The sequence below is a fragment of the Mesoplodon mirus genome, assembly GCF_964341445.2.
Source record: "Mesoplodon mirus genome assembly, chromosome: 7".
Lineage (NCBI taxonomy): Eukaryota > Metazoa > Chordata > Mammalia > Artiodactyla > Ziphiidae > Mesoplodon > Mesoplodon mirus.
In genome coordinates, this window is record NC_138983.1 from 114,991,188 (window position 1) to 115,016,165 (window position 24,978).

General features: G+C 38.1%; 2 protein-coding genes across 3 annotated transcripts in view; one reads left to right on the top strand and one right to left on the bottom strand.

Annotated features, from left to right (window-relative positions):
* KBTBD3 (kelch repeat and BTB domain containing 3) overlaps positions 1-4,543 on the bottom strand; it is a 48,238-nt gene extending 43,695 nt beyond the window's left edge. For both annotated transcript variants that reach the window (XM_082626488.1, XM_082626489.1), the window contains exon 1: positions 4,289-4,543. The gene's annotated coding sequence lies outside the window, so the exon portion shown is untranslated. The remainder of the gene's footprint in view (positions 1-4,288) is intronic.
* Positions 4,544-4,601: 58 nt separating this feature from the next.
* Positions 4,602-24,978, top strand: part of AASDHPPT (aminoadipate-semialdehyde dehydrogenase-phosphopantetheinyl transferase) — a 29,967-nt gene continuing 9,590 nt past the window's right edge. Inside the window, exons 1-4 of the mRNA XM_082626491.1 lie at positions 4,602-4,863; positions 6,854-7,079; positions 19,265-19,386; positions 20,016-20,177. Coding sequence (XP_082482617.1) covers positions 4,681-4,863; positions 6,854-7,079; positions 19,265-19,386; positions 20,016-20,177 — 693 coding nt within the window. The 5' untranslated portion in view covers positions 4,602-4,680. The remainder of the gene's footprint in view (positions 4,864-6,853; positions 7,080-19,264; positions 19,387-20,015; positions 20,178-24,978) is intronic.

Here is a 24,978-nt window from a genome sequence, read left to right on the forward strand (position 1 = left end):
AAATGGATTAAAGGCCTAAATGTAAAACCAGATACCTAAATGTAAAACTCCTAGAGGAAAACATAGGCAGAACACTCTTTGACATAAATCACAGAAATATTTTTTTGGATCTCTCCCCTAGAGTAATGGAAACAAAAGCAAAAATAAACAAATGTGATCTAATTAAACTTAAAAGCTTTTGCACAGCAAAAGAAACCATAAAAAAACAAAAACAGGGCTTCCCTGGTGGCGCAGTGGTTGAGAGTCCGCCTGCCGATGCAGGGGACACGGGTTCGTGCCCCGATCCCGGAAGATCCCACATGCCGCGGAGCGGCTGGGCCCGCGAGCCATGGCCGCGGAGCCTGTGTGTCCAGAGCCTGTGCTCCGCAACGGGAGAGGCCACAGCAGTGAGAGGCCCGCGTACAGCAAAAAAAAAAAAAAAAAAACAAACAAACAAAAAAAAAAACAAAAAGACAACCTACAGAATGGGAGAAAGTATTTGTAAATGATACAAACAAACAAGGGCTTAATTTCCAAAATATACAAACAGCTTATACAACACAATATCAAAAAAAACAAACAAACATAAAATGGGCAGAAAACCTAAATAGACATTGCTCCAAATAAGACATACAGATAGCCAATAGGCACATGAAAAGATGTTCAACATCGCTAGTTATTAGAGAAATGCAAATCAAAACATCTGTCAGAATGGCCATCATCAAAAAATCTACAAATAATAAATGCTAGAGAGGGTGTGGAGAAAAGGGAATCCTTCTGTACCGTTGGGGCAATATAAACTGGTGCAGCCACTATGGAGAACAGTGTGAAGGTTCCTTAAAAAACTAAAAATAGAATCATCATATGATCCCACTCCTGGGCATATATCCAGGAAAGACAAAAACTCTAATTAGAAGAGATACATGCACCCTTGTGTTCACAGCAGCACTATTTACAATAGCCAAGACATGGAAGCAACCTAACTGTCCACTGGCAGGTGAATGGATAAAGATGATGTAGTGTGTGTGTGTGTGTGTGTGTGTGTGTGTGTGTGTGTGTGTGTGTGTGTATAATGGAATATTACTCAGCCATAAAAAAGAATGAAATAATGCCATTTGCAGCAACATGGATGGACCTAGAGATTATCATCTAAGTGAAGTAAGTCAGACACAGAAAGATAAATATCATATGATATCACTTATATGTGGAATCTAAAAAATGATACAAATGAACTTATTTAAAAAACAGAAATAGGCTCACAGACATGGAAAACAAACTGATGGTTACCAAAAGGGAAAGGGGGGGGAGAGATAAATTGAGAATTTGGGATTAAAATATACACACAGCTATATATACAATAAACAACAAGGACTTACCATATAGCACAGGGAGTTGTATTCAATGTCTTGTTTGAAAAAAAAAAAAAAAAAAAAAAATATATATATATATATATATATATATATATATATATATATAACTGAACCACTTTGCTGTACACCTGAAACTTTATACATCAACTATACTTCAATAAAATAAATGAATAAAATAATCAAAGAAAAATGAAAATAAAATAAATAAAATTGCTCATGTCAATGTCACCACACTACCATCTTGTAGTCAAATGCTAACTTCACTCCCCTCATGTTATTAACCTCTCAGAAGTATTCACACTGTTAACTAGTTCCCCATTCTTTTCTGTGCCACAACACTTTTCAAGTTTCTTATCTCCTTCTCAGTCTAATTAAGGAGGCCTATAGCACTGTGATTTAGAGCATGGACTTCTAGACTTAGCTCTGAAGACAGGTTGTTTCAGGAGTGCTTATGGCATGGAGGACAGACACAGCAAGAGAATGTTTCCCTTTCTTGAGCAAGATAGAAAACTAATCAGTATTTCAGGTGAGAAATATGGTGGTTAAGACTAGAGACTGGAGACGGAGGGAAATAGATTTTAGCTCTATTTTAATAGTAGAACCAATAGAACTTTGGGATAGAACAGATACAGGAATTAAAGGAAAAGGGGAAACCAAGGTTTTGCAATAGAATAAAAAGCTAATGAACATTACCTAAAAAAATCACCAAATCTTAGAGAAGATCTCATTTGATGCTTTTCCATTGAAACTGATACCTGGGAGAGGTTATGTGATTTACCCAAAGTCACATAGATAATTGGTGATAGAACTGAAACTAGAACACAAGTCTCTCAGAATTCTAAGAAGCCACAGAGCAGGATCTGGAAAGATGACTACTACAAGCTTGCTGAGCTATCACTTTAGTCCTTTTTCCCCCTAACCAATGCAATAAAAAATACTATAATACATTTTGGGGTTTACTGAATATAGTTAGGCAAGCTATTAACTGCACACTTTATACTGCCTTAAGAAAAAAGGGAAGGAAGTAGACAGAATATAAATATCAGTATTAGCTCATGAAGAGTAAAATCTACTCTAAAAGTTCATCAAAAACATTTGCTGAAGTATACTATTTGTAAAAGGCAAGGTACACATGAACTCCCCCTCGAGCAGTTACATTCTAATTTGCAAGATAACACACATATAAATAATTCAGGCCAATAAGGCAGTGCTAGAATAATTGCCAAATGAATTATATAAACAATATATATATTTTTAAGTACTCTGTGGTAGTCCTTTAGGAAAAGTAAGTCTTGAGCTAAGCCCTGATGGACAAGTAAGAATTTAAAAAGTAGATAGGGAAGGGGATTAAACAAACCGATAAAGAGTGTCTACTAAGGTACTAGGCTCGGGGCTGGGGGATAGGGAGTGGGAAGAGTGAGCTTTTTATACATGTTCTGTGGAGACATTCTCTTTAGTATGACATTTGAGCTGAGACCTGAATGACAAAGAGGAACAAGGAATGTGCTGATGGGAGGAGAAGAGAACATTCTGAGTAGAGAAAACAAGTACAAATAACCACTACATTACCTACCTTTATTAGGTTCTATAGATTGAATACACAGAGCTTAGCTGAAAGGTAAAAGAGTGGACCATACGCTCCTAAACCTGAGTTTAAATAATTCCACAAATTCTCTTTCTCATCTGTTTCTTCATCAGTAAAAATTACTGCATAGAAGAGCATGGGATATAATGGACATAGAAGTGTTTTTAGAAATAGAAAAGTAAATATACCAAAATTGTAAAAGTCAGTTCAAAAAGACAAGAATGGAAAACTGTTAATATGGTGCTTAGATACATAAAGTTAAAAGTGGACAAATGACTTAAAATCATTGCTGGTATGGGTAACAGTACTTTATACTTTACATATCTTTACATTTTCTCTTACTGTAGTTTTTTGTACATGTCTTATCTTCTTTGCCAGATTGTAAGCAGATTTAGCACCTGACACACAGTATTAGCTAAACTGATGTATGAAGCCAGCACTTCATTTTACAGCCCTTTGAGGATTTGTGTTTGTGTATGTTCAAGATCCCATTTACTTGCAAATGATTGGAGGGGAATGATGATATCACGAAAAGTTAACAGAAACAAATATAGATGAAAACAGAATAAAACCTATCTTAAAGAGGATGGAAATAAGCCGCAGGTAACTGTGTTAATTACTACTGCTGGCTTTTAGTTAACATTCCCTGGCAGCCAAAGGAAGAAGGGAATCGGCTGAATCCCAGTGTTGCATTTAATCTACTACAAAGTTAGGCATTTAAATTCATCTACAGAGATCAACTTTTCCCTGGACCAAAACCCGCAAGGATCTTTGATCACAAGCAAATAACTGAGCAAAGGCACAGAGTTAATTATGAAGGGCTCCTGAAATTATGCAACTTGGTTCTGTTGCTTTCAGAGCAAAGACCTCTGATAACAATGGGACCACCAGTGCCTCAACAACAGAATCCTCAGTTTTCTCCCTAGGGCTCTGGCCCAGGCTTGGCAGCCACAAAAACCGCACCTGGGTCACTTTATGGCCTCAACACAGTTAGCTCCTTGGTAGCAGCCTTGGATTCAGGCAGGGTCCGCGCCCTGCACTGGAGGCAATGCAGAGTCTTTGCCCCAGCCTTAGAAGGCAGGTTTCAGGGAGGGCTGCTAGGATTGGAGTGTCTAGATGAGTTTCGGCCTAAGGGGACGGGGGAGGAAGGCAACTTAGGGCCGCGGGAAACACAACTCTTGGGGGCAACAGCAGTCCCCTTCCTGCCACAGAAACCTCTCCCGCCCTGGAACACGAAGGAGCGGCATTGGTAGCCGAAGCCAAGAAAATTCTGTCGATAATAGGGGCCGATCCTGGTCCCCAGGAATAAGACGCTACCATCCCACTCCTCTCTCACAGCTCAGAAATCACCCACCTGGAACTGCAGTCTCCGAAGTCTCCACCCCAGTCTCTGCCTCCACAGGCCTGATTGCGATTGGCTTGCACCTCTGTCCCGTTATCTCTTCTCCAAGTGTGAGTGGCGTTCTATACGCTCCTGGCCTTTGTCCCTCCCTTCGCTCGCCTCCGAAGCCCCGCCCCACGTGACGGTCACGCGTTGCCGCAAAGCGCAGAGGAGGGTCTCCACTTCCGCTCCCGGGGGAGGAGGTGGCAGAGTCGGTGGCGTGGAAGTGAGGGCTCTCGGTGAGCAACGTGCAGTTGACGTAGCGCGACGCTCCGCCCCCTCCGCACGGGCGCCGGGAGGAAGTGGGTGGGGCACCTTTAGCGTCCGCGCCATCAAGCCCGAGGTGGCGGTGAGGTTTTCAGTGTATGGTTTTCCCCGCTAAGCGATTCTGCTTGGTGCCAGCAATGGAGGGCGTGCGCTGGGCCTTTTCCTGTGGCGCTTGGCTGCCGAGCCGAGCCGAATGGCTGCTCGCGGTGCGATCGATCCAGCCCGAGGAGAAGGAGCGCATTGGCCAGTTCGTCTTTGCACGCGACGCTAAGGCAGCTTTGGTACTACAGGTCTTTCGTATTGAGGGCCGAGGAAGCAGATGTTGGGGATGGTGGGCCGGGCTGTAGAGACTCCCCCCCTCCCACGCTAGCGTCGGCGCCAGCTTGTGGCCGCCCCAGGGCGAGAGTGGTAGGTGCTGCTGACTCTCCGGTGTGTGCGCGCGGCCTGGTCTCCACCGTCTTTGTAGTCTCCTCGGAGGCCTCGTCCGCCGTAAAAATTAGCCCCTCCCCCGTTGTAATTGAAAATAGAGATCGTGCTAAACCCTAAAATAGGTGTTGAGAAGGCCTACAAAGTATTTTTTTTCCCCACAGTGGTTTTTTTCTTATTTTTAAGTTATCAACATTTATTTTTCCTTGTTTGGGCCCATAGCACATTCGTAGCCTGTTAAGTATCCTACCGTTCTCCATTCTCCTGCACGTGATAGGCCCTAAGAAATATTGACAGTATGATTTACTTTAGCCTTGCACGCCGTGGAACTGGAAGAGTCCAGCCTCCTTTTACCAGGGAAACTGAAGTCAAGGAAGGATGCAGTCCTAGGCATACCTTTCTGACTAAATAGCTTGGGAAACAGTACTTTAGATATAATTGTTTATTTTACTTACGTATTTTTAGCAACAAATGGAAACGGGTTTCAAAACGACTTCTGTGTATATAGCGCAGTTTGAAACAGCTTCTAATTACCATCAAAGACTGTTACCTTGAAAATGTTCCTCTATCAAAGTACTTTTTCGTTTGAAATGGGGGCTGATTGATTTTTGAAGGCATATTGGTGAATATTTTTATACTTTCTGTAATTTGTAAGAAATTGTGAAATTCAAAGTCGTGCAGCATTTAAAAGTCATCGTTTAGAACTGAAGGGAAAAAAACTTGAAAGATTTTTCAAAATATTATCTGCCTTGTTATACCCTTAAGTATTTTTGTGTGATTTTAGTCATTTCTTTCTTTTTTTTAATATACATATATTTTTAAAAATTTATTTATTTCATTTATTTATTTTTGGCCGCGTTGGGTCTTCGTTGCCGCTTGCAGGCTTTCTCTAGTTGCGGCGAGGCGGGGGATGCTACTCTTCGTTGCCGTGTGCGGGCTTCTCATTGCAGTGGCTTCTGTTGTTGCAGAGCACGGGCTCTAGGTGTGCGGGCTTCAGTAGTTGTGGCACGTGGGTTCAGTAGTAGTGGCTCGTGGGCTCTAGAGCGCCGGCTCAGTATTTGTGGCACACAGGCTTAGTTGCTCTGCGGCATGTGGGATCTTCCCGGACCAGGGCTCGAACCCGTGTCCCCTGCGTTGGCAGGTGGATTCTCAACCACTGTGCCACCAGGGAAGCCCCATTTCTTTCTTAATAATTAATGGAGGGAGAGAGTGGATGAGGTATATGTGAAAAAAGATAGGTCATGCATTGCTAATTGTTGAGCCCAGTGATAAATATATATGATCTAGAAATACACGCACATATGCACAAACATGTAAGTATAACAAGGTTGCTCACTGGGGAATTTTTTTATAATAGTAAAACTAGAGCCAGCCTAAAATATCCAACAATAGGGGAATAGTCAAGATGTGGTACCTTGATAGTATGAAATGCACGGGCCAGATGGTTATATACAAACATAAAATAATCCCCAACACTTAGAAATTTAAAAGATTATACATGGTAGAATAGTACATATGGTAGGATTTCATATAAATGGATAGATAGTAAAAGCAAATGAACATATTTTGGGTACTTAGAGAAAAGACTGAAGGGATGAATACTTGATAACATTGATTGGTTACTTGTTAAGGGGAGGGAGGGAATTGCTGAAGAGGGACTTTAAGTTGTCTGTCTTCATAAGCATTTCTTAAATCTTAAAGCAGAGTATTTAATACTTATGTACTTTTAAAAACTTTAAGAAATGAATATTTTAGAAACCACAAAAATAGACTTTGTATGTTATAGGCAGTGTTACCTAAATCTTTAGTATAGACATCAATACTTACCAAATGTTTTATTAACAGGCTGGTCGTCTGATGATGAGGAAATTAGTTGCAGAGAAATTGAATATACCTTGGAATAATATTCGTTTGCAAAGAACTGCAAAAGGAAAACCAGTCCTTGCGAAAGACTCATTGAATCCTTACCCCAATTTCAACTTTAACATCTCTCATCAAGGAGACTATGCTGTACTTGCTGCGGAGTCTGAGCTACAAGTTGGAATTGATATAATGAAGACTAGTTTTCCAGGTAATGTTGCATTTTTGTAGTACAAGAGTTATTAAGTGTCTTGTCTTAGTTCTTACCTGTTGAATAATATCAGACAAGGAGATGTAGATATTTAAGTTTATGAAAAATGTGCTCAGTACTCAAGGGTAGTATATCTGAAAAAGCAGGGTATTGTCGACTGAAAAAAATGCACAACCCAAAACTTGAGAATTATTCTGCAGACTTTCTGAGGACTCAAGTCCGGGAAGCAGCCTCTCAAATAGCTCTGAGAGACTTCTCCAAAGAGATAAGGGAGGAAGCAGGATATATAGGAGTTTTTTGCAACAAAAACCCAGTAGTCAGAACATAAAAAGATTACTGTTAATTAAAGAAAACCAGACATTTCATTAATGAATTTAGCACTTTTCTATGTATGGGAAGATGCAAGAGTTTGGGCTTACTGAAATTATTCCTTTGATATGCACCTTAACTGTCTAGGGCCAGTATCCTGCTTTTCTCCATCCTGAATCCCCTCAGGGTGCACAGTTCGGGGTGGCTGTTGGCTTGAGGGCCCTAACATCCTTTGTTTACTATATATTTTCTTGAATGTTAACAGACTTCTACATAAAAGATAGATTCTCCATTACTGGGGATTCATGTAATACTTTGCCTAGAGGCAAAGTGAAAACAAAGGTTTTTTTTTTTTAAATTATACCTCAGCTTGTTAAGTAAGACTAAATTTGAAACTATTCTCAAAGACTGTTAAATTTTCTAAGGAACAGTTTTTCCATAGCTCCGTTTTTCTTTATTTAAGTAATAGATGTTCAATCAAATTGAACTCAACAGAGAGTCAATTTTGAGTATCATTCTATTAAAAAAATAGTAATTATATGTATTGTAAGAACTTGGTTTCATTTAAGTCTTTCCCAGAATTAGCCAATTAGTTGTTGGTTTGTTTAAAAAATAATAATCTCAGTGGTAAAGTATATTGTAGTCCTTAAGTAGAGATAACATGTATTTGTACTGTATCTAAATGTAGCTCTTTGTAGCACATTTATATAAATGGAAATGAAGAGCAAGCAATTATTAAAATATTTTAAGTTGTTTATATTTTGCCTTAGAAATTTGTAATTGGTGGCTGTAGGAACTGCTAACATTTATTGTGGGGTTGACTATACCTAGGTAATTTTACTAGAACACAGGTTCTCTCAACTACTCTATAATTTTCATCATCACTAACATTAGTGTGCACTTACTGTGTGCCATGGCATTTTCCTAAGTGCCTTACGTATATTATGGGGTGGGTGGGACACAGCATACTATCATTTTTATCAGAAGATAAGTAACAAGATAAGAAGAAAGCTATTAAAATATGAGAACCAACATTTTCCTAATTTCATAGTGCAGTTCCCTAATCTCCACACTGTGTCTACCACAGGATCTTTGCTTATGTTTCCCTTGGACTGGAATATTTGTAATAACTTTATCCCCCACCCCCATTTCTGCATAGGTAACTTATTTACTGGTTAGCTTTCACTTTAGTCTTACTTTAGGGAAGCCTTTGTGGACCTTCAATCTAAGCCAGGTTCTTTTGTTCTAGGCTCTCATAAAGTATATTTCCTTCATTCCAATTATATATTTCATTTTATAATTATTTTTCAGGATGTTGATTTTCTTCCCACTGGTCCTTACAAGCTGTATGAGAGCAGGAACTATGTTAGCTACATCTGATAGTAGCTATATCTACTATCACGTCTGGAACCCTACCTAGTTCAAGATAATGTGCAATAAATATTTGTCAAATGAATGAATAAGCACTCTGTGCTGCAGTAGTTAGGCCTCAGAGTATTGCTGTGAATCTCCTCTCATCTTTATTGTCAGTGTCTTTACTTTGAATTTTCCCACCAACAGCTTTTTCTCTGACCTGCTCATAAATCTATTAAAACTCTATTCTTAATTTTGTTCAGAAGGAGGCTATACTAATGATAACAGGGGTTCTTGACCCTGGATAAGCATCAAGTCATTTTTTTTTAACCTCTTGAAATTGTTTGCTACATTTTGTATGCACAGGTACATTTTCCTCAAAGAGAGGATCTGGTTTTTGGCAGGGTCATAGAAGGCTTACTGTGAACCTTATCAACGAACTACTGTTACAGAGGATTCAGAGTGAGCATGCAAATCAGCCCATAAATTTCATAGCATTCTGTGGTCCTTATGTGACCTTTCCCTAAAAATCAGAAATTATTGGAGAGACCATTGCTCCTTAGAATGCAGTTAGCACAATTACACAGTAATGGTTGGCTCATCAGGTTGATATCTGCTTGGAAATTATGCCTGTGAGACACAGATTTAATTACAGTTGGCTTAATGGGCAATGTTGGCTTATGGTCAATATCAGATAAACAAGTAATTACTAATTGAAACTTAATAAATGATAGGAAGGTAATTGAGCAAAAAAATGAAGATTCTGTTAATTATATTTTATTAGACTTTTTTTATCCACCATCTTTTTTCATTGCTCTTGTTTGACTAATCACAGTATCCAGGCCTTTTCCTATTTGGCTGTTTCATTGCCAGAAAGCTATTGATATATCCAGTAATGCATTGGGGAAGAGCAATTTACCAGTTGTCATTAGTATTGTTACTGTGTCACTAGTGTCTGAAAGATTAATGGACACAGCATCATTTCTCAGGAAAGCAGACACTGGTTTACTTCACTGGCGATTCATTTGAAATGCTCTGCTTATCAGAGTAAGTGAGGAAATTGAGCAGGGGAAGTTTCCAAGAGTTGCTAAATGGTGGAGGGTAAAACAGTATAGGAGAAAGGGAAGTATTGTACTTTGTTCCGGGCGTTGTTATTAGATTATCAACTCTCAAGAGGGAGTTAGACTTTGGGGGCATCGTGAGTATATTGTAAGACTCAGTTCCATTACTCCCATTTTGTCTGCAGGTAAACATCATGTAGGAACTTGTGGAGCCTTTCCTTAACACATTAGACATTTCTGCTAGGTGCAGATCATTTCCCACCATCTCCCAGTTCTCCCATTGCTGCTATGTCAGGGCAGGAGAGAATATATTGATGGATGTAAGAAGTTTTGGGTTTCTCCCTTCTAGCCAGATGCCCACAATTAAGGACCCTATTGTAACCACCACATTATTCTCTGCTAAATGGATAGAGGAAACTTATACAAAAGTAACTGGTGCATACTTGACACTCAGTAAATAATTGTTTAATGGATATCCAGAGAAGAGGGATTATAAGATATTGGGGGCCCTAGTACAGATAAATTGCCAGTGCAATACAATACCAACCTTGGGGTCAGGGGTGGGATGAGGTGTTTTGTAGGTCATCTTTATAATTTGCTGTACCTAATTGAGAAATACTGGTTGTTTTTCCTTCATTTTCTAATTTTTATCTACCACTAAAGGCTTTTGCAGTTAGAAGTATAAAAGTAAGGATTGTATAAAGTATAAAAGTATGAATTGTTCAGTTTTGTTCCCATGTTTACAAGGCAAGATAAGAGATACAGTATAAAAATTACCAAAATTCGGGAAAAGACCGAAAATATTTTTCCCCACAGGTTTATACTTTCAAGTTCACATTTTTGTTACAAACTTTGCTGGATATTAATTGGCAGGACAAAATGACTCAATATTTTGAGATTTAATACTAATTTAATAACTTTGAAATGACTGTATCTTGGAACTGCTCCTCTTGAACAGTTGTTATGTAAATTAAGTACAGTAAGTATAAAGTAAGTGGTGATATTATATGATGGCTATGGTAGAGCCTATTTGTTATCTCTTTCCACCATACTATTTATAGCACTATTTTAATAGCTTCCTGTTTGGTTCCCCCTCTTCACTTCTGTTCTCTCTCAGTACATTCTCGGTACAGAGTTAGAGTGGTCTTTAAAAATTTCCTTAAAGCAATTTTCTTAAAACTTTTAGGTTGGCTCATAATAAAATTCAGTCCCTTTAACATGACTGTATTGTCTTATTCTCATTTATCTCTCCATCTGCATTTTTAGCTGCTCTCTGCTCACTATTTTCTGTCCATACTCATCTTTTATTACCTTGAATGTAGCAAACTTTTTCCTGTTCAGGTCATTTCAGAAAAGCTGATTCCTCTGCCTGTTCTTCTCCCCACTCTTTTGTGAGCACCTTAGACATGAAGGATGAGAAGTAGCCAGTACCAGTACCTCCTCAGAAAGGACTTTCCTGACCACCTGATCTTGTTTTCCTTCATGGCCTTTCTCATTTGTAATTATAACTTAGTTATTTGGTTATTATCTGTTCTCCTTCATTAAATAAGTTCAGGAGCTATTCTTGTTTTGTTTTTGCCACAGTATACCTAGTACTTAGCAGGGTGTCTAGCACATAGCAGGTGCTCAGTAAATATTTATTGAATGTACAAATGATAGGAGTTCTCAATTTCACATAAATATTCCTAAAATTTGTTGAAAAATTAAGAAGTGGGTATGCAACTACAGTGAAAAATGATATTCATATCAGATTCTAGTTGGAATATAAACTGTTCTCATCAGTGAGTTGTGATTAAAAATAGTTCTTCCTTTGAGTCTTCTTCCTCACCCTGCATTTATCTCCCTAGCTTCTTTTCTCCTCCATTTGCATCCATCAGATTCGGTTTCCAACTTTGTTGCTGCTACAGTCTATAGTGTCCAACTTAAAATTTTTTCAACTTTATGATGGTTTAAAAGCAATTCAGTAGAAGCCATACTTTGAATTTTGAATTTTGACATTTTCCTGTGCTAGCCATATGCCATTCCATACTCATAATGCTGGGCAGCAGCAATAAGCCATAGCTCCCAGTCAGCCACACAATCACGAGCGTAAAACAACTAGTACAACCATTCTGTTTTTCACTTTCAGTACAGTATTCAGTACATTTCATGAGGTATTCAACACTTTATTATAAAATAGTCTTTGTGTTAGATGATTTTGCCCACCTGTAGGCTAATGTAAGTGCTCTGAGCACATTTAAGGTAAGCTAGCCTAAGCTGTGATGTTCCGTAGGTTAGGGGTATTAAATGCATTTTTGACCTAAACTATTTTCAACTTAACAATGCGTTTATTGGGATGTAACCTTATCGTAAGTCAAGGAAGATCTGTATTCCACTATTGTTTGTGATCTACATTCTAAGCTGATCTACATTCTTTTTGGATCTGCATTTTGCAGGATGTGCAAAATGTTGTTTTTTGTTTTTTGTTTTTTTTTAACTTGGAGATTTACAGCCAGCAAGCAGCTTAAATAAGTCACACTTCTCTTTATGCTCTGAACTTACTGGAAAACCAGGGCTCTACTGGCAGGTAGTTTTCCCCCTTTCCAAGTTACAGAATGGGTCTTCTCCACTGTGCAGAGGATTTGAGTGGGATCACAACATAGAACTAGTATTTATTGAGCAACTTCTGTGTGTTAAATGCTTTCTATGCATTATCTTATTTCACACTCTTAAGCCTAAGTTGTAAGTTATTGTTATTTTATAGAGTAGGTTAAGACATTTGCCCAAGGCAACTAAGCTGAAAAGTAGAATATCATGGATTTGAACCCATACCTCAAAGCCTATATTTTTAGACACTGCATTCTATAATATATGACCTCTCAATACTAGATTTTATTGATACCTGTTTAAGGATTTGCAAGTACAAAATCTGTGAAAAATTCCATGGAACTGGGTTAAATGAATTTAAAGATTTTATGAAGGAACTGATGTCTAAGAAGAGTATACAAAGTTTAGTGAGAGGGAACTTGCCTTACAATTTTTTAAACTTATATTAGGCATTGTAAACAAAAGAGTGTGGTGTTAGCAAAAGAATAGACAGCTAGGAGGGTTAAGAGTTAGTGCCCAGTATTTATACATAATATTTCAATTCAGCGGTTAAAGATTATTTATTAAATGGTGCATTACTCTAATCACTAGGGTAGCTTGTTGGCTACTTGAATTTGCTCTTCTGTGAACTGCTTATTAATCTTTTCTAATCCATGTATAAAAGCTCTTTATATATTATGGATATTGACACTTCATTGACCAAATCTGTTACAACTATTTTCCCACTCTATTATTTGTTTATCTTTTGAATTTGGTTGTATTTTTTGCCATATGAATTTTGTCTTTTATTTAATTAATATATCTAACTTTTCCTTGATATATTCTGAACTCTGTCTCATTAAAAAAAAATAATTAAGTTGGTAAAAGATTTACTCCAACCGTAGGTTATAGAGTCTCCTAGATTTTGTTCTAAAATTGCACTTTTTTTTTTTTAACATTTGAATCTTTAATTCCCCTAGAACTTGTGTGTATATGTTTTTTTTTTTTTTTTTTTTTTTTTTTTTTTTTTTTTTAAGGAGATTTTTGCCCTATAATTTCCTCTGCCTGCTTTTTTTTTTTTTTTTTTGGATGTTCGGGGTAGGAGTTTATTAATTAATTAATTTATTTTTCCTGGGTTGGGTCTTCGTTTCTGTGCGAGGGCTTTCTCTAGTTGTGGCAAGCGGGGGCCACTCCTCATCGCGGTGCGCAGGCCTCTCACTATCGCCGTCTCTCTTGTTGTAGAGCAGAGGCTCCAGACGCGCAGGCTCAGTAGTTGTGGCTCACGGGCCTAGTTGCTCCACGGCATGTGGGATCCTTCCAGACCAGGGCTCGAACCCGTGTCCCCTGCATTAGCAGGCAGACTCTCAACCACTGCGCCACCAGGGAAGCCCGTGTGTATATGTTTTACATACTGATGGCTCAACAGTTATACCACCACCAGCATTGGCTAGATTGGGAATAAACATGTAAAGTGCCTGGAATTATTAAGTACTTAATAAGTAAATGTTAGCTCTAAGGTTGTTGTGATAGTTGTTACTGTTACATGTATAGAATGGTGTTTCTGAAATGGTGGTCAGGATATTAAAATCAGCCAAGATGGGGCTTCCCTGGTGGCGAAGTGGTTGAGAGTCCGCCTGCCAATGCAGGGGACGCGGGTTCATGCCCCTGTTCGAGAAGATCCCACATGCCGTGGAGCGGCTGGGCCCGTGAGCCATGGCCGCTGAGCCTGCGCGTCCGGAGCCTGTGCTCCGCAACAGGAGAGGCCACAACAGTGAGAGGCCCGTGTACCACAAAAAAAAAAAAAAAAAAAAAAAAATTAGCCAGGATGCCTGTTAAAAATGCAGGTTCCTTGAAAAAATGCAGGTTCCTTGAAACCCTCCCAGACCTCTTCAACTAGAATTTCTTAGATACAAGCAAGGATTCTATATTCAGACAATTTCTCAGGTGATTGTTAGACATATTAGTGTTTGGGAAACACTGTATTAGATGTAATTTATAGAGCCAACAAAAAGAAAGATTGTAACCCATCAACTTTTTTTTTTCATGAGTAAAATCGTCTGAAAGCCATTGGATCCTTGTTACACAGTATACAACAGAATTAATTAGAATTAAATTTTAATAACAATTACTAGAACACAATAGAATTGTATATTTGACCAGATTTCTGAAAGAAGGATGCCTTTTAAACTTAGAAAGATAAGAAGAACCCGCAAAGTTAGCGTATGTGATTGATTTCATATTAAATCTCTTCTCGCAAACTGGGGCAAATAAGACAGAGATTAATATTGTTAATATTTAAAATACTTGTAAGTATTGATAGAAAAGCCACTTAAGACTCACCTAATGGGCACAGTGGTTAAAAATCCACCTGCCAACGCAGGGGACATGGGTTCAAGTCCTGGTCCGGGAAGATCCCAATGCCACGGAGCAACTAAGCTCATGCGCCACAACTACCGACCCTGTGCTCTAGAGCCCACATGCCACAACTACTGAAGCCCGTGCGCCTAGAGCCCGTGCTCCCCAACAAGAGAAGCCACTGCAATGAGAAGCCCGCACACGTCAACTGGAGAAAGCTGGCAGGTAGCAACGAAGACCCAACACAGCCAAAAATAAATAAATAAATCAATAAATTTAAAAAATTAAAAAAAAAAGACTTACCTAATGAATGGACAAAGGCGATAAAACATTTCACAAAAGAGGATACATATATAAAACAACTACCACAATAGCCTTAGAGCTAACATTTATTAGGTACTTAACAGCTCCAGGCCCTTTATATGTTTATTTCTTAAACTACCCAGCTCTTTTCCCCTATTTTATAGCTTAAGAAACAGCCATAGGGAAGTTAAATAAATAATAGTAAAAAGTGTTAGAGCCAGGATTTGAACATTTGACTCCAGGGGTATAACACTAAAGCTATGAGTATGTGAGTGTGTCAGTATAAATGAATTAAATTGTGTACATGTATGTATTAGTTTCCTAGGGCTCCTAACAAAGTACCAAAAACTTGGTGTCTTAAAAGAACAGAAATTTATTCTCTGACAGTTCTGAAGGCCAGAAGTCAAAGTGTTGACAGGGTCATGTTACCTCTGCAGATTCCAGGGAAGAATTCTTCTTTGCTTCTTCCTAGTTTCCTGGCAATCTTTGGCATTCCTTGGGTTGTAGCTATATCACTTTACTTTCTACCTTCATTGTTATGATGCCTTTTCCCCTGTATTCTCTCTTCATGTCTAAATGTTTCTCCTTATAAGGACACCAGTCATTGGATACAGGACCCACCTTAATCCATCCTAATTTGATTGCACCTGCAAAGACTGTATTTCCAAATAAGGTCACATTTTTAGTTTCTGTGTGGGCATGAGTTTTGGAAGACATGGACCCTCACAGTTCAAACCCGCCTTGTTCAAGGCTCAACTGTTCAAATTATTTTGTTGTAGGTTACTATTGTAGGTTACTACTCTTTAATAAACTTTCTAGTTGCTCTGTGACCTTGGTTAGTTGATCATTGCAGAACACTTAGTTAATATCTAGTGCTGCTTTCCCTAAAGATTAAGCTATAAGATGAGGGATCTGGCTTTCCTAAACCTGGTTAGTGGTTCTGTATAAGTTTTTCAGTTATTTTATCTTTATTTTATCTTTTTTTTTTACTTAAGTTCTTATATGTCTTATTAAATCGAAGATTGTAATAGACATGAATATGTGTTGGTATTATTAGGAGGCTTTGCCAACTTATGTGTCTAATAATTGTGCTGTCTCAGCTAGTTTGAGGGGCAAACGTACTATTCTGGTATTTCCTACTGATTTTTTTTTTAATTCCAATTCCCTAGATAAACTAAGTCCTTAACAGAGTACTCATTCACTGTGTATTTTCACCATAATGCCACAATGTGGCGCTGTTGTCTTTGGCTGAATATTTACAAAGTCATCTCTTTCTGTTGCTGTCAATCTCTTATTTTGTGGGATATGATGCTCTCAAAAGTATCTGAAAACACACTCATTTCGGATATTTTTTTAGCTGTACATGATCAGTTATGATTGCTTTCCAGTGGTTGTGCTAGATTGCTTTTTATGTTAAATGAGTTTTTTTTTTTATTAGCGTGAATATTTACATTTTTTCCTCGATTGCCCCATCATATTTAGGTAAAAATCAGGGGGTTTCTTGAAGGTTATGGAATTATAACTTGAAGAAACCAACAAACATAATGACACTATAGATGACAACAGGCATATCTTTTTAAATTTTAGGCTTTTTGGATAGTATTCTGTTAAAACTACAATTCCACTCAAAATATATAATGCTGTCTTCCAAATCCGAGGTAGCTGTTCTTCTCATTGTTATTATTTACACTATTTGTACCCGAATCTATTCAAGAGGAAACAGTTTACGATTTATGTAGGTATAGTGCTCCCAGTGTTTAAAATCTCCAGATTTACTTTTGTAACGTTTGCAAGCTTGCTTTCTTTATTTTCTTTAGTGTTTTATCTGTCAAGCCAGTATGCAGTAGTGATGCATTGCATTTTAATAAGACAGTCTTTATTTAAGGGGCTTGAGGAATAAGCACCAGACTATCAAAGGGGGTTCATAGACCCAAACGGGTAAGAATCTCCTGCCCTGCCCTGGGACTCCTAAGGTCCCAGTTTAATATTTCAGTGCTGTTGCATGAAATGACTTTACAGCTTTGCAGGGCTGCTTTTAGGAAATAATAGCCTTTTAACATTAATATGAACAGATACAAACAATAAATATTAGTTGATTGATAAAAATGGATTGTAAAGTTATCTTTCTTATGAATAGTAGAGGGCTAAGGAGTAGACAGATTAATTAAATGAGTCTGTTGAACTTGAAAACAAACAAGGATCTTTGCCTTGAAGTGAAGAACCACATATCACTGGAAGGTCATTAGAAATATTTCCTAGGTAAATAAGAGGAGACTGTTTTGACTGTTTTTTTTTTTTTTTTTTTTTTTTTTTTTCCGTACGCGGGCCTCTCACTGTTGTGGCCTCTCCCGTTGCGGAGCACAGGCTCCGGATGCGCAGGCTCAGCGGCCATGGCCCACAGGCCCAGCCGCTCCGCGGCATATGGGATCCTCCCAGACCGGGGCACGAACCCGTATCCCCTGCATCGGCAGGCGGACTCTCAACCACTGCGCCACCAGGGAGGCCCTGTTTTGACTGTTTTGAAGTAAGGATGGTGGGGGAATTGTAGACAATTTTGTGGGAGAGCTCGTTTTTAATATTTTCTACCCTTGAGGTAACTATGGGAAAGGTACTTGGTTACTGTAGGAGAAACTGTAAACTCTCTATGAACATAAGGACCCATGTCTGTTTTGGTTATCATGATATTCCTGGCATCTAGCACTTGGGTATTTTTAGAGTGAATGATATAGTCGTCGTTCTAAGTGTTGAATTCTCATGGGGTTAGTTAGTGGTTAAATGCCAGTAAAGCATTAAATAGGGGGATTTGACATATTTCTTCTTTCCAGACATGCTATGGTTGCAGCCAGTTGGGAATGTCAGATTTTGGAGTTGAGTATTTTAGAAATGGGAGTTGTGAAGTAGACAAGCTATGTTAACAGAATCTGCAGAGGGACTACTTTCAAGAGGCTTACTGGAAGTAATGTAATCATGAACTAAGGATACAGGGCAATAGAGCATTTAGGAATAGTTTACCACATAATTGTTAATGTACATTTATTCATATAGTAAACATTTGTGATTCACCTACCTTGTTGCCAGACTTTCTTATTGACCAATTAGGCTGTAATTGTGTGAGGCTAAGAACCACGACTGATTTGTTTTTAACCATTAGTTCAATTCATATTGGTATAGTATTTGTACACATTCTACATACTTGTAGAATAAGTAAATGAATGACGATAGAAGGTTTCTGCTTAGCAGTAAAGATAGACAAACACATAATTATAATATTTTGAAAAAATATAATATGAAAGACATACCATATATTTTGATTTGTGTCTTAGCTCTTAGTTCTGGGAGTCAGATCCTTTGAGTTCTATTTATTTTTAGGATGCTATGTAAAATTTTATTGTCTATGGAACAGTGGAGCTAAGGATATACTTGAGATTTTATTAAAAATGAGCCTGGGCTTCCCTGGTCGCGCAGTGGTTGAGAGTCTTCCTGCCGGTGCAGGGGACACGGGTTCGTGCCCCGGTCTGGGAGGATCCCACATGCTGCGGAGCGGCTGGGCCCGTGAGCCATGGCCGCTGAGCCTGCGCGTCCGGAGCCTGTGCTCCGCAACGGGAGAGGCCACAACAGTGAGAGGCCCGCGTACCATTAAAAAAAAAAAAAAAAAAAAAAAATGAGCCAATAGAACAGAAATAAAAATCTGTTTTTATTTGGAAAAGTCATATTAGAAAACATGTTTAAAAACAGTTATTGTGAAGGAAGTAAGTGTATATTAACTTTCCAGTCATGTTAATAACTTAGGATAAAAGAACACTCCTTAGCTTTCTACCAGTTCTCCCAAAATTAGAGTAAAGAAATTGTTCCCTGATTTTCCTGTGAAATAGCAAAGCAAAATTTTAAACCCCAGCATACTATTGCTCTATTTTAAGAGTACCTGTTTTGGATTTCTGATATTCTCTCATATATAGGAAATTTCCCCTAGTTATTTAAGATTTATAATAGGTTGGCTGCTAAATTTTATCAGATTTTTGGTGAGCATCTATATATAACCATATGTTTTTTTCTCCTTAATTATTTAATAATTCACAGAATTTCACTGTTCTCTTAAGCTACCCTTCTCTCAACTTATTTTGATTTGCTGATATTTTGTTTAGGATTATTGTGACTGTATTCAAAAGTAAAGTTGGACTATAGTTTTCTTTTATGCGCTGTCTAATAGTTTTGGTAATTCTCTGTTTCCTCAATTGACAGGTCGTGGTTCAATTCCAGAATTTTTTCATATTATGAAAAGAAAGTTTACCAACAAAGAATGGGAAACAATCAGAAGCTTTAAGGATGAATGGACTCAGCTGGATATGTTTTATAGGAATTGGGTATAATTTCTTTCTAGTTTTGAGAGTAAGCCCCTGTGTTGATTCCATTTTCTTTGCTAAAAACAGGAGCAAAAGTCCTGTGGTAAACCTGTAGTTCATACAGTGTTTGAAGTAAATAAGTCATTACTTGGGAACTTCATGATTTTTATGTACACATTTTTATATTCTAATGACATTTAAGAAAATTTAACATATATTTAATGCTCAACTAGAAGATACTCTTAAAGCTAAAAACAAGACAGTTTATTTATCATTATTTATAAATAAGATTTTCTATCTTAAAGAATCTCATACACATGAGACCTTATGTAACATATAATATTTATTATGTGCCAGAAAACATTATTGTAAGCCCTTCATAAGTTAGTTAATTATCATAATAACCCCACTAAGAAGGTACTACTATTATTACATGTTATACATGAGGGAATGGAGGCAAAGGGAGCTTAAATGATTTGTCTTAAGTTCTCACAACTTCTTTGTTTCCATACTACTATAAGGGTAAAAATAAATAGCTTATAGCTATAAAGTAGTAAATAATTAAAAATCCATATGTTTTGGGGACAGTAGATTTTATGAACAATTTTATCTGCTAAAGCTCTAAGAGAAAATGTCTGTCTGTATCTTAGGCACTGAAAGAAAGCTTCATAAAAGCAATAGGTGTTGGATTAGGATTTGAATTGCAACGGCTTGAATTTGATATATCACCATTAAACCTGGATATAGGCCAAGTTTATAAAGAAACACGTTTGTTTCTGGATGGGGAAGAAGAAAAAGAATGGGCATTTGAGGTAAGAAATTTATCAGAATTGCTATAACTATAAGAATTTTCTTATTTTGTGCATGTGAGTATACGCTTAACTTGGGGAGGCTAGTCATTGAAACTAGACACATTTGGAATCCAGTCTGTGTGCTCTGAAGGTAAAGTCAGGAATACTCTGAACACAATAACATTTAAGCTGATACGTGAAAGATAAGTCATATTGCATTAAGTAAAAGAGAAGGGAAAAGAGGCCCTGGAATAAAACAGCTTTGTATGTATGAACAACTAAAGGATGCCATTTTGTCAGTGTACTGTGTTGAGGGGATTTGAGAGACATGCTATGTTAGGCTGATGAAATCGTGTAGGGCATTATGGGTTGGTTAATATTTTGGTCTCTTTATTTAGTTTTTGTCACTAGCAATTCTTGTTTGCTAGTAAGAATAACCTAACACAAGTTCATTTTAGCCAAAAAGACATTATTGTAGGTTACTAGAGTGATTGGCTAGAATTAGGGACTGGAAAACTGAGAACTCTTTATTTTTTGCCTTCCTGCCTTTAGTTTTCTCCCACCCACATTTCTCATTCTGTACACCAGCTTTCTTAACTTTATCTGGTCTGTGTGGCAGGAAACATGACTGCCTGCCACTCTTATGTGTAACAGTTTGTAGTTTAAAAACCCTCAGAGATTGGTGAACTCCCTTTCTGTTCAAGCCCTATAAGCCCTGGAGAAAGCCTTAGGTTGGGTGTTAGGTGCTTATCTCTTGACCAATCATTGTAGCCAAGGAAGTGTGTTACAACTTGTATCAAGTGTCTAGAGCCCAGCAAATGGATTGTATTATAATGTGGTTGTTCCCATAGTCATCAGAATTGTGTACAAAGTCAGTATCCATAATAAAGAATTCATGACGAATGGATAAAGTATGTGTTCACTGATTTTCTCAAGGGATTTTAACAAGGTTTAAATAGAGAGTGGTAAGAGCAGAACTGTATTTTAAGACCAAGTTCTGTCTATGATGGTATATGGAGGTTAAGAAAGTGAGGTGATAAAGATGTTATGATCAATTCTGTGACTTATATGACCATCTGTTGAGATACTGAATACCAGAGAACAAGTGGGATTTAAGTTTGAGATACCATAAAAACATCTAAGTGAAGTTGTCAAGCAGGCGAATAGAATGAAAGGCCAGGCTAAAGGGAAAAAATCATAATCATTAACACGTGGATGGTAGTTGAAGCCATGGGATTTACAGTTGCAGCAGTGAGATTACCTAAGGTAGAATTGAGAAAGACCGAGGACAGAGTCCTGAGAATACTTTTTAAAGGTGGAGTGGGGAGGAGAATGAGAAAGAATGACCAAAATGGTAAGAAGTAAAATATGAAAGTAGTGTTAGGGGGATCCAAGGGCAGAAAGTATCTTGAGAAAGAGAGTTGTGTCAAAACTGCTAAGATACCATGTAAGGTAGGGATTCTGTGAATTAAGAAGTAAATTATATTTAGGATACTGTATTTTTTAATACAATTTAAAAAAAAATAATTCATACTGAAAGGGGCGAACGTCAGCCATTTCATTCATGGGGAATCCTTTATGGTGCCAGATGGAGTAGGCCTAGTAGCAGGGTGAGGAGGGAAGAGTCAGTAATTGGGCCAGCTGTGCTTAAACTTTTTGGATGACAAAGTTGTCTGAGTTCCTGTGGACCAAATAGATGCTGTGGAAAATGGGCCTGAAGTGTCTTGAAAGGACCCTACCCAAGAGGAATTCCAAAAAGAGGCATTGGGCATTCTACTGTGTATTAATTGCTGAGGGTAAGAATTACAAGAAGTCAGCTGTTAAATGCACTGCTAGTTCCAGGCAGGGGTACAGGACAGAGGAACTAGAAGTAGTTCTTTGAAAATTCCTCAGATGCTCACTAAGCCAGCATTTGGATACTTGATATGACCCAGAGTTCTAAAAACTAGATTACAACAGCATTGATCATTACTTTGCCTGTTTCCTCCATCCCTTTCTTCTCTGCCACCTACCTTAAGGAGACCAGAGCAGAAGAGCAAGGTGAGGCCAAGGAGAAGAATGTGTTCTAAGAATTGAAATGGGATTTTTTTTTTAAGCTGAAAGTGACTGAAGAGCTATGGGGTTTGTCTGAGGGCTTGTTCAGGAGGTGGGAAGGGAGATCCAGTAGGGCATATCTGAAGACATCTATGGAAGAAAAATTAAATTCTTTACTGAATGTACCTGGGTGTTTTGCCCATTCAGTGTACCAGTTAGAAAAATATAAAAATAATATATGTTAGAGGCATATATTTAAGTGTGGATTATTTTTATACTATAAACAGGCCTGGAAGGGGAGAGTGAACTTAACAGAATGAATCTGGTGGTATGGATAGCCAGAAGCCAGGGTTTGAGGGGAGAGTGATGAGCGTGGAGCCAGGAGAGGCATACCTAGAGTCAAGAAACAGACGGGAGGTTCCTGTCTGGGCATCTCCAAGTACCCCCACAAGATAAAGAACCAGTCTTTAGGTATGCAGCTAAGGAAGGGCTATGGTTTCAGTGTACAACCGTGGCGTGAATGATCTTCACTGTCCTTTCCTCCCTTTTGTTCAGTCTTTTCCTTTCTCACTCATACACACTAAATTCACCCACACTAGAAGAACTAGAGGTGGCAGCATAGTGAATGAGGGAGCATCTGCAGTTAGGAAGAGAGGAAATCAATTCCTTTCCCTATTGGAGACTTCCAACCCTGAATTAGGTTTGAGCTAGGATAGTGGGAGGAAGAATTTCTTATGAAATGAGAATAAAATTTAATTTGGGTCAAACATTTTTCAGAGAAAAGTCGATACTGAGAATGACCAGAAATGTCATTTATGAGATCTGATCAAGATTTCATCCAGGGAAAGAGAAAAATGAATTGTCAGAACTTGTTTAAAGGGAAATGGTGAGAGAGAATAAGTTGCCTTCTGTTCCTACTCTGTAGAGTCCAGCTCCTTTAGTAAACTGAAAACAAGGTAGGAAGAAGTTTCAACCCTTCCCTACTTTTCATGGGTAACTCCAAATGAAACCTCTGCACAGGACAACTTTGTAGCCATCTTGCTCTTCTCTCCTTTCTGTACTGTGTAGACACAACTTCCTGAAACAGAGTCATAGCCAAACATGATTAGCCCCATGGCTTGGTTTTTTCTCCATAAGTATTTGATGACTAAATTTAAGCACACAGGGTATTTTAGAAAGTACCTTTAAAGGTATTTTAGAAAGTACTGTTACCTGGATTGGAGACGGGACAAATCCCTAGAAATAGTACATGTCAGAGACTGTAGTTTTCATTAATTAATGCATATAGCCAATGAATAACTGAACTACTTCAAACTCATAGATTTTCTTCCTAGTGTGAGAACTGATAAGCTAAGCGGAAAAATAGTCCTTTTCCTGCAGGCAGCATTAAAAGACTGCCTTCAGGATACCAGAAATAGGGTCTAGGCTGCACGTGTGGATATGGAAGGTATCTATTGGCACACAAATTAATGGTGCAGAAGGATAAGGATACTATCCTCATTTAAGCAGAACTAAAGGACAGTGCCATCATAGGACATACGGTAAAATTCTGCATCCCGGGAGAAAAAGGAGCGTTTATTTACTTGGAGACTCAAAAGAAGAATATGAAATGAAAATTATAAAGCAAATGAGGATTTAAAAACAAATCTGCTTAGTGTTTTGAATAACATTCAAGACGAGAGTTTAGCTATGAAATAGAAGCTGAGAGCTTTAAGGAAAGAATAGGCTTGTCATTAAATGACAGCTGTTAGTGGAAGGTAGTCTGTGAAACCATCTAGAAGTGTAAAGAAAAGAAGACAACAGACTGAACCCTTAAACTCTTATATTTAAGAAGTACATTTCATTGCCACCTTCTAAGTATAGACATTTTCCCAGGCATCTACTGTTTTCATGGATCCACTCTCACAATTAGCAGTTTCAAGCACACTACCTTTCTGCGTATGACTACCAAATCTTTAACTCAGTTTCTTTCACTCTTCAGACTCCTATTTCTCACTGCTATGTATTTCTCCTTGAACACTACACAGACACCACAAATTCTGCAGATAAGTCAAAGTAATAATTGCCCTTCAAGTTATTTTCTTTTTCTAACTTTACTTTTTTAGATGGTACCACCATCCAGTCATCCAGGATTAAGAAAGCCCAGACCCATTTTCAGTTCCCCTCCTCCTCCCCTTGTTATACCAAACCCTCTAATTAACAGTGACATGCTCCCCTCTGAAAACGCTTAGTGTGGGCACTGTTTACATCCAACTTAGACTAATGCAGTAGCCTCCTAACTAGGTTCCTCTTCCATTATTTTGCTTCATCCTTCTTCATTTTTGGCCATCATTTCCCTATATACACTCCACATTGCAGCCAAATCACAACCTGCTATCTGCTATTCTTTAAATACCTCCAACCCTCTTGTATTTATATTTGTTTTGATTCTTCTGTGTCCTCACCACAACCCACCCATCCACCCTGCCCCAAACTCTTCCTTGCCTTCTCCTTTAACAGTTTAAATCCATTTCAGGTGCCTTTTCTTTATTTCATTTAAGACCAAGCTTTTTTTTTTTCTTTCTTACAACATACCACATTTTACCTCATAATCTTTGTACTTGTCTACTTGCTTTACTTTCCCAGGGCTCCCTGAAGGCAGGGGCAGTATCTTACTTCGCATTGTATCTGTTGCAGACCTAAAATGCCAGCGTGGACATAATCAAGAATTCGTTATTTATTACAACAAATCCTCCAAAGGATTTTCCACTTACCTGACTATTGTATCTCACACCTGGAAAATTAATAC